This window comes from Aspergillus mulundensis (assembly GCF_003369625.1).
Source record: "Aspergillus mulundensis strain DSM 5745 chromosome Unknown scaffold_9, whole genome shotgun sequence".
Lineage (NCBI taxonomy): Eukaryota > Fungi > Ascomycota > Eurotiomycetes > Eurotiales > Aspergillaceae > Aspergillus > Aspergillus mulundensis.
The window spans coordinates 1,642,860-1,657,999 of NW_020797897.1; the positions used below are offsets into that span (position 1 = coordinate 1,642,860).

Consider the following 15,140-nt stretch of genomic DNA (forward strand, 5'->3'; position numbering starts at 1 on the left):
GGAGATGGTGTATGCATTCCTGTACTTGTACTATATACCACTGTGCCGATTTTCGCCAAAGCTAGCGGTCCCTTTATGGGCATATATACCCCGCTGTTTGATTGTGGAATTAATGCCTTTTCATGATTGAGCCCTCTATGTCATTATCTCATTTCCGTCGCATGTAGCACTTGCGCTCGTTTTCCGAACAAATGTTCGAGCGTCAGCTAGGTATCACTAAAACATCATGATCAACAATATGAACAGATAAAAGCAGTTACATTAAGAATATGCCCCAGCCCAGTCACTTCTTATTCTTACCATTCCCGTTCTTTCCATTGCCATTCCCGTTCGCCTGGTCCTCCAAGCCCACCCTCGTCTTATAATCCCTCGGACTCTCAAACTCCTTGTTCCGGCGGTACCCCTTCCACATCCCATTCCCTTTCAACTTTGCCCACCACTCGGCGTTCCGGTACTTGACTTCCGTAGCCTCACCTCCAAACTCAGAGCCCGACTTGGCCTCATACACTGTCGCCAACCCCCGTCTCAGCATCTCATATGATACATCCCGCCGGCGGAAAGGGATTGGGAAGTCAAGAAAGTGGCGCACGTAGACTGTAGCGACGACGCGCTGGTACTGATCTGGTCGGTGCAGGTATGCGCGCACGCGGCGATTGAGCAGATACGATGTTAGCCATTCGTGCGCTTCGCGCGCGTGCGGTTGTTCAGGGCGGCCGAAGTGCGCCAGTTCGGGGGCGTCAATGCCTGCTAGGCGAACGTGAACCTATGTAGCTAGAATGTCAGCAATGCGGTGAAATTTCTCGGCCACCCGCGCAGTCTCGACAACCAAGACTCGAGCAAGGAAATTTAAAAGTGATCGCATGTCCAAACGCACCGTATTATCCTTCAACTCCTTCTTCTCCTTCGGAATCCTTTTCCAGGGTAACCATCCCCATCCAGCTAGCCGTCCACCAGGCGTATGGAAAATCCTAAAGTTATCCCCATCGCCAACGCTCGTTACCCTCCCAAGTATACTCCGGCGGCGGAAATACGCTGCATCAATACTCGGGGCGTCGGGGAATCGACGGAGGTACGAGCGGTGGAAACTCGCGGCGCTGAGAATTGCAGTAGTGAGGATGAGGGTTGGGATGAGGGTTCGCGGTTCCGTAAAGGCGGCCCAGTCGAGTAGGGCTTTGTTGTCTGGGTTATTGTCGGATTTGTTTGTTATGAACGGGAATAGGGATTGTTTGTCATCGGTATCGGCGGGGTCCTGCGCTTTGGAAGACCATGGCGGCCATCGCATGACGGCTCATGCTCTTAACTCTGTCCAGAGTTGTTGGGGAATAAGAGGAGACTAAGAAAGTTGAGTCGGTCGGAGTAAAGCCGGATGTTACCAAGGTTGCTATGCCGGTTGTCCGGGTGCAGGGCGGTCAAAATATATAGTTTTAGGTTCAACAATGTGGTTCTCAACTCCGCAGATTTTCTATATCCATGGCTAGACGGGCCACATGTAAACTTACGTGCGGAAGACCTGAGGGATATTGATTTCTATACATTGCGAATATATACAAAATGTCTGTTGAGAAACGTGCCCTCGGGTTATCAAACATAAATAAAGAGATCTACACCCAAGCGCCATAAGATAAAAAAAAAAATCGACAGTGATAAAGGTGAAAAGAGCGCGCGGACTCGTGCCTATTTCAGAGTCGCTGGAAGGCTGGCTTGAGCCTTGGAAGCCGCTGCATCAACGGCCTTGCGAAGCTTCTTCTCTCTGAGGTTCTTGAGGTATGCGAATAGAACAATGAAGAGAAGTTCCATCCTGAGGCCGTCAGCATATACTGGGACAGTGGTGTGGAACCAGAGCATACCTTTCTTTCGTCATCATCAGGAGACCTTGGACCAAGAGGCCTTTTAAAATTTGCGGCCCAATACCCTTGAACAGGGACAGAGGTCCCTCATTCTGCACAATAAAACGCATAACCTCGCTGAAGGTTTTGAATGGTTTTCCATTGCGGGCAGGAGGAGGGCGCGACTGAAGGCCAACCTTGGCAACAATCAACGGCTGGGTTGCAATAGTGGCCATGGCCTTGGAAAGAGCACCGAGGACTAGGACCGAGATCAGTATTTCCACGTACTTACGGAACGCCGTTGCCATGTCACTTACGGAATGCTTCCCATGGCCTGAGGCTCTTCTTCCCGGGGAAGATGATGTCCTTCAGACGCTGATAGGCACCATATGTAATCGCAGGATTCACGACGAGGATCAGGCTTGCTTTAAGGCCCCTCCATAGACCGGACCATCCATCCTCGCTATTGACCACCTCCTTCCCGGTCTCAATCAAGCCCTTCTTATCACCCTTCGGTTGTGTCTGCTGGCGCGTAGTGATGACGGCAACGGGAATGGTGAAGATCTGAGCAACGGCACCGGCAACTGCACCAAGGCTGAGCTCGATTGCTGTCCCTGGCGGCTTGGGCACACGTTCCGATGCCATATAGAGCGTCCTCACGACGCTGTACCAGTAGAAATAGGCGAAGTTGGTCGAGGCGACGCCAATAAGGGAGCCAGTCATGCCCGAATATAGTCCCTCAATACCCTCTTTGTCCATAATCTTCGCGATCGCATCCCAAGTTGATTTGTAGTGTACATCGTCCGAGCCCTTCTCTTCTGTTTCGCCGGCCTTCTTCACCTGAACTTGGAGCTTCGTCTTGACCCTAAGGTTCCCCGCAGTGGTTAGTATTGGTTTCTTTTGAAAATCCAAAGAAGAGGTTTCATACAAATCAAGTGGGTAGACCATTGCATTAGCCAGAACCGCTCCAGTGGCACCCGCAACGGCGCTGCCCCACGGAGATAGGGCAGGCTTTGATTGACCAGCCATTTCCCTGGACTTCTCTGATTTCAGTTATCGAACAGGAATAGACGGTATTAGAATAGCAGACAAGTACGACCAAAGTCCGCGGGCGTCCGTCTACTGCGATCTCGGTCTGGCTCTGTACTCCGCTTTGATTGAGGGCCGAAGACGGAGAGGAATTACTTCGATGTCGAGGTGCAAGGAATTCCAAGAACCCAGACAAGAGAGAAATCACCACTCAAGAGGAATATGAAGAGCAACAGTGAAAGAAGCCGGGGACAACCAACAGACTCAATACTAGAGAGGGATAGAGAGTTAGAGCCAAAAATTGAAAAACGGCAGAGAGCCGGAGATTCACCTCGGCGCGCATGACGAAACGAGCCGAGGTCCAGATGATCGTTAAGAGTTGGCGACAATTTTTGGCTGCAAGATTCGAGCTTATCGGCTTGCTTCGACTCTCTGCGTCCCGTCCCCGCCGAGCAACACCACCAGCATTGACCAACACCCGCTATTTATCCCGTACTAGCTTTGGTTAATGGCATTCTATCCATCCATTGCTTGCCGATACCCCTTATAAGCTCTATATTCTTGTACAATTACTGTCCACTAGCCGGATTCTTGTTCATTCCAACTCCGCGACCCTCTGTGGATCCGGGGAAACGGTCGTTACTGACCTCATCCTGACCTCGGATGTGAAGCTGTGGTTGATCAGCGGAGGCTTCCGGAAAGAGCACAGGCAGGATTGCGCACCCAGCTCTCTGATAGGAGCACGGTGTATCTGCATGACTGGATCTGGGGAGCGCGGGCGCTGCTGAAGAGCGAAGACCCTGGTTGTTCAAACCACTATTCCGCTTTGGGACCAGGATGTCCAGATCATCTAGTGCACCCTCACTGAAGTCGTTGCTATCCCGAGCACAGGTGATTATCTTTACACAATCGCGTCGATGGCCAACTAACTCCGCGTCAGAAAGCTGAACAGGATGTTTCCGTCGCATCGTCTCAGCAGCAGGCTTTGGACGCTGCCATAGATGTTGCGGAACACTATATGAGCGCCCTGGCCGTAACAACCTCTTCAACAGACAAAACTCTATTGGACGCGAAATTCAAAGAGTGGCTTACAAGAGCAGAACAGATCAAAGGGGCTGAAGACTGGCGTGCCGCTGCACGCACTCGACGCTCTGGACTTTGGACTCCAGCGTCAACGCGCAAACTCACAAATCGCGAAGAGATACTCCTTCTAGAGGCTTCGAAACTGAATGGTTTCAAATTTCCGCCATGGGCAAAGGAACCGAGTAACGAAGAATTCAATATCGGTACTGACGGAGATGAGTTATTTACGTACGTTCAAGCAATTGTCCCTAAAGGCGCTGAGCTTGAACTTGAATCATCCATGCGCATTCTAACAGCACAGCAGGGATAAGCCAGACCTCCACTTGTCCAGCTTGCAGAGAGGTATATTTGCTGGCTGGAAACGACCGCATGAGCTGCTCTCCGGGCAGCTGGATGACGAGGGAACACGACTCACTCCCGTGATGTCCGTCTCCGGGAATACAGACCTAGTGCAGGACGTATTGACGGATTGCTCCGTTGTCGCTAGCCTTTGCGCGACAACTTCGAGGTCGGAGCGGGGCCTTGGTGATGTGAGACGGCGCTGTGTTTTACAAGCATCACGGATGACTGACGGATACAGTACCTTCTTCCGATTGTATATCCCTGCCAGTACGAATCAATGAAGCCTGGCATTTCCCCGTCCGGCAAGTACATATTCCGCTTCTACTTCAATGGGTGCTTCCGCAAGGTGATCGTTGATGATCGCCTTCCATCATCAAAAACCTCACGATCCTTGTACATGATCGATCGAAATCATGATAACTTTCTATGGCCCGCTCTTGTAGAGAAGGCATACTTGAAACTCCGCGGAGGTTATGAATTTCCTGGAAGTAATTCTGGGACGGACTTGTGGGTGCTGACGGGCTGGATACCCGAGCAAGTCTTTCTCCATAATGATGATGTGACTGCTGACCAGATTTGGTCGAGGCTGGTCAAGTCGTTCCACAGTGGAGACGTCCTATTAACTATTGGGACTGGGAAGCTTACGGAGAAGGGACAGAAGGAGCTGGGTCTTGTTAGTGAGCACGACTATGCTATATTGGACATGAAGGAGTTCAGAGGACGCCGTCAAATCCTCATCAAAAACCCTTGGGCTGGGACTGATACTGTGTACCCAGCGCTTTTCGCCGACCCTGAGCCATTTCCCAATTCCCCTTTGCTCTCCCCTGGCACTTTTTGGATGGACTGCGGAAAGGTCCTCCAAAACTTCGAGAATCTCTATCTGAACTGGAATCCCGGGCGGTTCACCTATCAGGAGGACGTCCATTTCACATGGGATCTATCAACTGGTAAGGGAATGGCAGGGTGCTTTGTGAAGAATCCACAGTTTTCCGTCTCTGCTGAGCGCGGCGGAGAAGTTTGGCTGTTGCTGGGAAGACATTTCAGGACGGTCGAATCCCGCACCTCAGAGGAGGACCATGGATTCGGATTTATCAGCATATATGTGTTCAAAGGAGGGAAGAGAGTATCACTGAGTGACGGCGCGCTTCACCGAGGGCCTTATGTTGACTCTCCAAACACTCTCATGAGACTGAATATACCCCCCAAAACGCCTTACACCGTTGTTGTGTCCGAGGAGTCCTTACCTGCCATCAGTCAGAACTTTACACTTTCTGCATTTTCTAAATCGCCTATGAAGATTTCACCTGCACCAAACAACTATAAATGTGTAACCAAAATCCAAGGTTCCTGGACACCGACTACAGCTGGGGGCAATGCAGAATCGGCACGTTACTCGCTAAATCCGCAATTTAATATATCGCTCATTGACCCAACCGATATCTCAATTGTCCTCGAGCCATCGGACCCTGAGCTCGCCACACATGTCAAGCTGTTCTGGTCGGATGGGAAACGCATAGCCAGGGTCCGTAAACGCGACATCGTCGCAGATAGCGGCGATTATCGCCGCGGAGGCTCTCTAGCTGAAAAAAAGGACATGGACGTGGGAAAGTATACCATTGTTGTTTCCACATTTGCTCCTGACCAACTTGGACCTTTCACTCTCTGGGTTTCGACCAACATCCCTTGTGAGGTGATGCAGCTCCCTTCAGAAGCGGCTGGGCGGCGGACAGTATTGTCCGATATTGGAATCTTACTCCCTGGCCAGGACAGGATGCTCGCACATTTGCAAACCTCTCGATTGACGCGAGTCAAGCTTATTGCGAGGAGCCGAGAGTCCAGGATTGGTAATCGACCTGTTGGCCCCTCGCCCGTTTTGATGAGCGTGGAGCTCGGCCAGGGGCCGTACAAAGAGATTCTGGCCACATCAGAAGATGGGGAGCATAGCGACTCAATATCCGGGGTACGCGTGGGAGATTTTGATCTTCAGCCTGGCATGGAAGGAAGGGGCGGAGTGTGGATTGTGCTCGAAAGGATTGGAGGGCCTGGCGGCCAAGTGGAAGATCACTTTGAGGTGGAAGCCCTGGGCGAAGAGAAAGTGGAAATCGGGGAATGGATAGTTGAAGATGCATGATTGTTGACGCTTCTTATGTGTGTACAATATTATCGCCCTGGATGGATTTTTTCCCAGGACTTGCAGATACCAAGGTGCAAATTAACCGTTTGTTGCGTAGCACAGTTAGCTCTGGAGCACGGTATACTGCCCTACATTCGGTAGTCCGCAGTAGGAAGTGCGGGGAGGCAGCCGCAAATTAGCTCCGTCCCGCAGGAACCTCCCAAGTTTCAACGTCATCTCCACCCGACATCGCGTCCCTTCCCCATCAATTGCTCCTCATCCGGCTGAAGCGTCTTTGCAAGGCCATAGTCATGGCGAGCAGTATTCCCGCCGCCCTGAAGTCTGCGGACATTGGGCGGTTTGCCGTGCGGGCAGCTCAGCTCGAAAACGCGAAGCCTATCATTGCCTACTGGTGTTAGTCGATGTGATCTGCTCTTGACAGGCCTGACTAACGTAACTGCAATGTGCGATAGGTAACTTCTACATTGTCAACCAAATTATCGAGAAAGGCCTCCATACAACGGACGAAGAAGTGAAACTGTACACGACGGACTTGATGGAGAAGCTGGAACAAGTACGTTAGCGGACAACAATCACTAACATCCCGCGTGGCTCGGAGGCAGGGTGCTGACCGGTTAACTGCGCTGAAGTTTCAAACTGGGAATCGCGACAATGATGCTATTACGGATTCGATGGCAGCCAGTGCCTATGTGGAGGAGTTTGGCCTTGAAGTCTTTGGTCGTGCAGAAGCCGCCATGCGGGCCGACAAAGTGACCAAGTTCGTGCGCTTCTATATTGAAGTTGGACGTGGAGTTGACGTGAGGCAGACAAACAGCAGATACCTTTCAGGCAGCTGCGACGTTCCTCGAGCTATGCCAGATCTGGAACCCTCTTGAAGGGGAGGTCGCTGCGAAGGTGAAATTCGCGAAGTACCATGCTTTGAGGATCGTGAAAGCGATAAAGGCTGGAGAGGACCCGAACGTAACGAACCCGAAGATTGAGGAGCCAGCGGCGGAGCTACCAGCGGAAGAGCCAACCGAACTTGATGCGGCCGCTGCTGCGTCTTCGTCGCAAGCAGCGTTGCAACCGAAGGTTGAAGACGACCCAGACGAATCGCAATACGGGCAATCGTCTGGCCCCTCGCCTATCTTACCACAGCCGCCAACAACCTTTACTGAGCTACCCTCCACCCCTCAGGGTCCTGCATCAGGCTCTAGCCGGGGTTTAGACATGGATCCAGCTCAAGAATCATCCCTTAACCTTCCGTCAACACCCAATACCTTCACTTCTTCAGCGGCGCCGAATCTTCCTGATACGCCCACCAACATTGGAGGATATCACCGCCCCAAGCCCTCTAATGAATTCCATTCGTTTCCTCCACCATCTGCGATACCCCCCACGAGCCCACCAACTGCCTCACACGACGTAAACTCCTTCTATAACGCTCCTAGCGCCGCTGAATCTTCGCGACCTGTGCGTCCCGCCGCGCCCAGTCAAGCGGCAATTCCAACATATCAGCCTTTACCTGTAGCGTCAGCGTCCGTTGCACCCCCCGCTCCCCCCACACAAGCCGACTCGCACAACGTTGATGACCAATCGATTTCTCTGGCTCAGAAGCATGCGCGATGGGCTGTTTCTGCCCTCACATTTGACGATGTCAACACAGCCATTAAGGAACTGCGGAACTCTCTCAAGTACCTTGGTGCGGAGTGACAAAATCCTGCGAGGGATCAAGCTGGAATGGATCAGAAGAACAGCATTGGATGCAAAGTATTTGCATCGGTGGTATTCGTTCAGGCGACGGCGGCCAGTGTATGTATCCTAAATTATCTCCATTCGACATAAAGACTATCATGATACAGTGACAGCCTTCTAGACCGGCGCGAGTCATTTAGAGGATTTTCTGTAAAAAGAGCAACAAATACCTTCGGGCTCATCTCCGCACAAAAAGCATCACAGTCACCTACTTCGACTGCGGAAATTACAGCATTCGTCCTCTACAAGCAAGCTCTTTCTGGAGGCCTCGTAGGAATCGACTTTCCTAACCGTCGCTCTCTCAGCGTGCTCTGATGATTTCAAGCCCAGTGGACCTTACCCAGCAAAAACTTTAGACAGAGAAGTGAAGCAGGCAACTCTGGGGGTTATTAGCTTCTTTTAAAAATTAAAAGGCCACACTCTCCAGAGCTTTTTTGATGAATGAGAGCCTGCAACAGATCCTCTCAGCCTGCACACACCCATCTCAACAAGCTATTCACCACTTCTAATAGCAACACTACTGTCGCCATTTACTTTTGCACACTTGCCTACATCTCTTATACTCCACTTCTGCTTTGTTTCCCTATACCACCCAATGAGTGTCAACCCTCATCACTTGGAACCTCTCCACCTTCATCTACCTTGTCACAATGGCCAGATTAACCAGGGCTAGCCTGGCAATGAGCACTGATATCTTGACCAGAGAGCCAGGCTTAAATATGGAGGACCTTTCTTCCTGCAGACGGGATCGGGATTTCACCAACCTTCTCGACATCAAATACCAATACCACTCGGCTTTCTTGAAGAGAATCAGAGAGCACGTTGAGACATTCCATACATGGAGAGAGCTTCGAGAGTCGCCGACTACCACAAAAATTTGTGTTGATCAGTTCTTGGACCATTACGGAGAAGAGTACTGGGGTATCCAGAATCGCGAAAAGTATATTATGTCAGACTCGATTGCTCGCGGTGATGATGTTCGCTATCCTGAGGATGCTCATGAGTAAGTTTCATCCAAGCCTCCCATTCCTTATTTTACCGTAAGGTGCTGGATTTGGGCTGACGGTTTGGCTTAGAATTAGCCAGGCCCTAGTCCTCCTTTTCAAGAAGAAGGCTGATAGCCTTGTGAAGGATGAGCCCCAATCCTCCCAAGCCACAGTTACTGCTCTCGCACGCATACCAGCACAGACAGCGCATCTAATTGAAACTGCACCCGTGACTGAAGCCCCCGAGGAACTTGAGGAATTTACTCCCACCGAACACCATGAGGAAGACGACGACGAGGAAGAAGACGACGAAGAGGATGAAGACAATTTTGCACCTCGCCCGATCAAGAAGCGCCGAACCGCCATATTCCCCATCCGCACACTTCCCACATCAGACGAAAGCTCCTTGACTTCGGAGACGACTTCGCTTTCGCCCTACTCAACCCATACAGACACTCACGCCACCCCCGCGATCTCGAGCATGACCAGTCTTAGTCTTGTTAACACACATTTAGAGAAAGCCCTCCGATCCAAGTGGCGCCGTGACACTTTCTTCCTTGTGACAACCGACACTTCCAAAGCCGCTCCCGCGTGGACCAAATTCGTCAACTACAAGTCTGCCTCGTCCTTCCTGCTCGAGATGGGTCGTGCTCGCGGCCTCGAGAAAAAGTGGTGGACTCCCAATGCCCAGATGGAGGTAGAGGGAGAGGCTGCGGTTAACTTTGATGACCATGTTGCTGCCGCTCAGCAGGTCATCTCTATGGCTTCCGTTAAGCTCGAGTGGTCTGGCAAGGAGATTCTTGTGCGGTGGGAGAATGACAGCGACTGGGGAATTGTGATGCAGTTGATCCATAAGGCCTGGCTTGCGAAGGATTTCGGTCACCAGCTCATTGAGACATTCGAGATTCGTGTTGTCCTTCACCTGGAGCAGTAAGGTTGAAGGACATAAGGGCATACTTTGGACACGAATGATGATGTATGGATTGAATATAGCAGGGCTGCTAACCAGGCTGACTTGGTAATTGGAGATCTATTGACAGCTTCTTGAACAGATAGTGAGGTATTTTGCGCGAAGTTCTCAATATTACATCTCTGATTTGAAGTTGGACTCTCCGTAGCAGGCGTTGTTTATACAGAAGACCAAGGTTAGAGTATCTCGTATGGGTAAAACAGTCGCATACCACCTACTCTTTGTTTTGAATTGTGATCAGTCCATGATCTTGAACCCTCCCACCTCTGTCTCTTTCGACCGTGGCAGAGTCGAGGTCATTATGAAGGTACAGCTCTGGTAAGCGAGAAGAGATAATGTTGGGCTATTAGGCCCGATTGACTCTTCCAACTTTGAAAATCTTCTGTAGCGAGCTAGCCTCCCTAGCTTCACAGACCTTAAACAGCGATCGAGAGAGTCAGGAGCTCCGACTCGGTCTTCTCCGCAATTTCCAGCCCAGCGTTAGTTTAGGGCCTTAGGCTGGCATGAACCATGGAACAAAGCACGCGAAGCTCATATAGATCGGAGATTTGCTGCGACTGACGTCAATGGATCGTCTTCAGCAACAGCTTCCAGAATTCCAAATGCGTTCCAAAAGTCACTAATTATCGCAGTTTGATCATCATCTAGCCCGTCTGAAACAGGACATCGGAAGCGACAGCAACTGGGGCAATTTGGAAAGTTCTCCAAGAGACATCGAGGGGTTGCATCGCAACTTGGCAAGCAAATAATAGAGTGGATTGAGATTAAACATCCCCACTGAACCGCAGATCCTGGCCTATTCCCTGCAGATGATCAAGCGGGAAATCTTCCGCTGCGGCGCTGATGCAGTGATGCTGTGCCGATGCAGGGTCAAGGGAGTTTTAATTTGGAGAAGGGGCGACGTTGGGCAAGGGACAATTTATCCGAATCGCGGTCTGTTTGACTATTTAGATGCTTCAAGTAAGGGATGCGATGTCTCTGCATTCTGCAGTCTGCGTGTCTCATTATCGTGATTGTCTCCTGGACTTCGTTTGTTTAGACTCATCCCTTCAGGCTCAAGGACATCGGGCATTTCAGGAACCGGCAGTTGCTACTTCATAACTTCATACCGGTAATTATTGACCCATGATCGATCCCCGTCGCCAACTGCGCAGCGCGTTGCAGACTTGCGTCTGTCTGGCCACAGTCGAGGCACCTTATCCACATGGCCCCAACGCTTTGCATCCTAGCTTTTGCCTTGCGCAACATTCGTTTATTCCACCAGTCAGCTCTGCCGCCTGTGATGCGGGAAAACGGCCTCGACGATGACAGGAAGGAAAAGGCACAGATTCAAGCAAGGTTAATTCTGCTGTCGCATCAGTTTTCGGGAAGTGAGACGGTTCGTCAAAGTTTTAGATTTAAGCGCAAAGTCAAAGCCCAGGCACTGCTCAGTGCGCAGTGGTCCAAGTGGCGAACGGTGACCGAGGTTCGAACGCATGGATCATGCTCCATATCCATGGTGTAGTCTACTCCTCGGATATCAAACCTTGTGTGGAGATCGAGGTTGTAGTTTCTCTGGTACATACGGAGTACGGAGCACTCCGTGGTAGCTTCAGATAGATACTCGATCTCAAATGTCGTTTCCTGGGACATTATTGCAAATGGTCCTGGTTTCGAGGCCGCAAGCGCGCTGCGCCTTTGGGCTTTGCATGCACTCAATGCCTTCAACATCCAAAATCTCGCTAGCAAAGCACGTCCGGGGACTCCGGGCAGTTTGAGATACTCCGAGTCAAATTTCCTGGGTGGAGCGTTAAGTGCAGACGTCCCACAACGCGTCGCTTGGCAGGGGAACAACAGTTTGACCTGTCCTCATGACCTGAACCCACGATGCCGCCGAAATTTCTAGATGCAGCGCTAACGGCGTTCGCTCGGCGATGGCTTGGACGTGAGCGTCATCCCGTATTCGCGGTGAACTTGCTTTTTCCGCTCGCTTCCCCAGCAATGCAATTGTGGCTTGGATTTGAAGGATCGATGAGAGGCACTGACACCGGTCATATTATTGAAGTATAATCTGGAAATAGCCGTCGTAAATGTATTAGTCCGTGTGTGAAGATGGCCCGTGATGTGGTCAGAGTGTAGCTGGCAGGAAGAAAGGGATCAACAGCTCACGAAAGTCCGCCGCGGAGTATACGGCCAGGGTCGCTTTCCTGGCCACTGACACTACTGACATGGGTCAACATCCTAGCTCTCGAGAAGGAACAGGTCAAATTGACACAGTTCTTCCCTCCGAACGCCCGGGGTGCAAATCAAATTGTGAAATCTGATTATTGAAATTCGAATCATCCTCCGCCCAAACGGGTTACTCCCCTTAAACTTAAGGTTCTCCTCTCCCTCCATTTTGGTTGTTTCGCTTCTCGCTTCTCCTTCTCTTCTTTCCTCCTTGCTCTTACCTTCTTGCATCTCCCTGAAGCGCATACGCCTTAAATACACTTCCCCGGGACCCGGCCGCAACCGGAAATCGAGTCCATATCGTCGGCTCTCCCGTACCGCTCCCACCATCACGACCACCACACCGAGTCTTACCTCGTCCTTCGTTCATCCCCGCAATATTAACCAGGCAGTGCTTGAGGCGGGGTGCGACTGTCTGCTTGGACTGTAGTTTGGACAATATTTCGCTTGCGACAGACAACGGACCTCCTGAATCTATACACTTTATCGCCCCTCTTTCGCCATGACCGACAAGAAGCCATCCGTTCTTGTCATCGGAGGTTTGGGTATGCACCTACACCAAAATTTGACATATCTCCTCGGACATGGGGAAAGAGACGAGATATCTAACTATATGTCGTCATGCAGGATTCATTGGTCGCCATCTCGCCCTTTACATCCACGAAAACAACCTAGCCTCGGAAGTGCGACTTGTTGACAAGGTCCTGCCGCAGCTAGCCTGGCTAGCCCCCGAATTCGAAGAAGCTTGCTCGAAGGACAAGTTCGTTCAAGCTGACGCTAGCCGGGAACGTGAGTGCCCTATTTTATTTGAGTTGAATTTGTGGTAGGGGCCTCAGCTTATAATTGTTCTTCTCCGCTTAGAGCACTTCCCGCGCATCTTCGATCGCGCCAATGGTGAACAGTTCGACTACGTGATCAACTGCGGTGGTGAGACGCGATACTCTCAGCCGGACGACGTCTACGAAGCTCGAGTATACAACCTCAGCGTGTCTCTTGGTCGCGAGGTAGCTCGCCGAGGAATCAAGTCCTTCGTCGAATGTTCCACTGCCCATGTCTACAAAGGTGGCTCGACCCCGCGGAAAGAAGATGACAAGCTCCAAGCGTGGCACAAACTAGCCAAATGGAAGCTGAAGGCGAACGACGAGCTAAAGAAGACACCTAACCTCCATCATGTTGTGCTGCGACTGCCAAACGTCTTTGGCGAATATGAGTCTGGATACTTTGCGATGGGAATCTGTCTTGCGCGAGTTCACCTGGATATGCAGCGGGATCTCGAGCTTCTTTACTCCAAGGACCTGAAGACCAACACCCTCTATGTCAAAGACGCCGCTAGCGCCTTGTGGAAAGCCGCAGAATGGAGATACAGTGCCCCTACAGATGGTTCCGCCCCAATGCTGTTCAACGTTGTCGATCACAACGATACCCGCCAACAACACGTGGCTGACGCTCTTACTGAGGTCTTTGGGATCAAATGCTCATTCCTCGGCTCCCTGGCGTCCCAATTGGCTAAGTTGAACCTGGACGATGTTATTGACGACATAAACGAAGAGTCTTTACAAGGCTGGTCTGACCTGGTCGAAGAAAAGGGTATTGAACGCCCAGGCCCAATTAGCCCGTTCATTGAAAGGGATGCTATCCAAGACCAGGACATGTCGCTTGATGGTAGTCTCTTCGAGACAACCACAGGTTGGAAACCGACCAGGAACTTCGACGCCCAGAGTGTTCGCGATATAGTTGAAAGTTATAAGCGGATGGGTTGGTGGCCATAAAAACCGAGGCTCTAACGTATCTCCTTCGCCATGTCGACCTGTCGAGCCCCCCAGCGCAGGCAACGATGGAAACTGCTAATGACCCTTGATAACGAAAGCCGTGGTATCCAAAAAAACACCGCGTATGACTACGGAATCTGCATCACCACACCATAGATCAATTCGGCCTCGGATCCTCTCGATCAAAAGCACTCACCTACATATAGACCGCATTTCTTCGCCATCTTTCTCTCGTTTCTGAACGGCCAAATTCACGCACCCGGGCGGCTCGTCTGTAATTTATAATATTCTCTCTTTTTTGCTTGTGCATCTGTCTCGACTTATCCAGCTGGGCTGGAACACAGGGTCTGTTCCATCCCAATTTCTTGTCAGCTATATTTACATGTCTGTGTGCTCTCACCCCCCTGAAGCATTTTCTTCTCTTTTTCTTTGTCCATACAATACCATTCTCCTTTTGCTACGGAGTACCTTTTCGTGGGCGTTTCATCCTGGCCTTGAGTCAGTCATGGCAATGCCATATCAAGCATATGCACTGTTTAGAGTTGGTCTGTTGAGCAGTGTGGAATTATACCTGGACGAAATTCTGGTTTTCGAGTCTTCCAGCTTACTATTCATGGATACTATACCATAATCCCAATAGGATTAACCTTTAGCGTCTCCTTATATTCATGTCGCGCTTTCTGGGGGGTTTACATAGGGACGGGACTGTGGGCGTGCTACACATTAAAAGATGGCGTGTGCGTGGAGACCGGAGACAATGATTGAGTTGAAGGCATAAACAGAGATTGGAACTCGGGAGGCGAGGGAATTGGTAATGAGCCAAATGTATTGAGATCTTCTAAGACTAGCTACGTAGGGGCATCATGATCAAACCCAATGTATAATATAGTAAGTATAGTTTGTCGCATGTCTTCTTTCGCTAATAGTCTCTCCCGCACGTCACGAGTTGTAGGTAGAGGCTGAGAAGCCTTGAGGGTTCAGTGCGCTGACGTTGTGCTTTACATGTAGGAATGAATCAAGAGAGATGATGGAGAGGACAAAAGCACAGGTGCTTAGAAA

The 15,140-nt window shown here is 50.8% G+C and overlaps 6 protein-coding genes across 6 annotated transcripts; 4 read left to right on the forward strand and 2 right to left on the reverse strand.

Annotated features, from left to right (window-relative positions):
• Nucleotides 1-283: 283 nt before the first annotated feature.
• DSM5745_08347 (thermonuclease family protein) lies at nucleotides 284-1,282 on the reverse strand (the record flags this gene model as incomplete). The annotated part of the gene is made up of 2 exons (XM_026750363.1): nucleotides 284-763; nucleotides 875-1,282. 2 exons carry the CDS (start codon nucleotides 1,280-1,282, stop codon nucleotides 284-286), a joined length of 888 nt encoding a protein of 295 aa, XP_026601367.1.
• A 392-nt stretch (nucleotides 1,283-1,674) lies between these two features.
• On the reverse strand, nucleotides 1,675-2,855 carry DSM5745_08348 (putative peroxisomal carrier protein; the record flags this gene model as incomplete). Its single annotated transcript, XM_026750364.1, has 3 exons — nucleotides 1,675-1,798; nucleotides 1,848-2,085; nucleotides 2,144-2,855. The coding sequence occupies 3 exons, from the start codon at nucleotides 2,853-2,855 to the stop codon at nucleotides 1,675-1,677; spliced, it is 1,074 nt and encodes a 357-aa protein (XP_026601368.1).
• Nucleotides 2,856-3,692: 837 nt separating this feature from the next.
• On the forward strand, nucleotides 3,693-6,411 carry DSM5745_08349 (calpain-like protease PalBory; the record flags this gene model as incomplete). Its single annotated transcript, XM_026750365.1, has 4 exons — nucleotides 3,693-3,746; nucleotides 3,796-4,166; nucleotides 4,243-4,468; nucleotides 4,519-6,411. The coding sequence occupies 4 exons, from the start codon at nucleotides 3,693-3,695 to the stop codon at nucleotides 6,409-6,411; spliced, it is 2,544 nt and encodes an 847-aa protein (XP_026601369.1).
• A 293-nt stretch (nucleotides 6,412-6,704) lies between these two features.
• Nucleotides 6,705-8,106, forward strand: DSM5745_08350 (uncharacterized protein; the record flags this gene model as incomplete). Its single annotated transcript, XM_026750366.1, has 4 exons — nucleotides 6,705-6,807; nucleotides 6,867-6,967; nucleotides 7,044-7,171; nucleotides 7,221-8,106. The coding sequence occupies 4 exons, from the start codon at nucleotides 6,705-6,707 to the stop codon at nucleotides 8,104-8,106; spliced, it is 1,218 nt and encodes a 405-aa protein (XP_026601370.1).
• A 692-nt stretch (nucleotides 8,107-8,798) lies between these two features.
• DSM5745_08351 (uncharacterized protein) lies at nucleotides 8,799-10,068 on the forward strand (the record flags this gene model as incomplete). The annotated part of the gene is made up of 2 exons (XM_026750367.1): nucleotides 8,799-9,151; nucleotides 9,225-10,068. 2 exons carry the CDS (start codon nucleotides 8,799-8,801, stop codon nucleotides 10,066-10,068), a joined length of 1,197 nt encoding a protein of 398 aa, XP_026601371.1.
• A 2,746-nt stretch (nucleotides 10,069-12,814) lies between these two features.
• On the forward strand, nucleotides 12,815-14,081 carry DSM5745_08352 (NAD-dependent epimerase/dehydratase family protein; the record flags this gene model as incomplete). Its single annotated transcript, XM_026750368.1, has 3 exons — nucleotides 12,815-12,857; nucleotides 12,940-13,101; nucleotides 13,174-14,081. 3 exons carry the CDS (start codon nucleotides 12,815-12,817, stop codon nucleotides 14,079-14,081), a joined length of 1,113 nt encoding a protein of 370 aa, XP_026601372.1.
• Nucleotides 14,082-15,140: the final 1,059 nt, after the last annotated feature.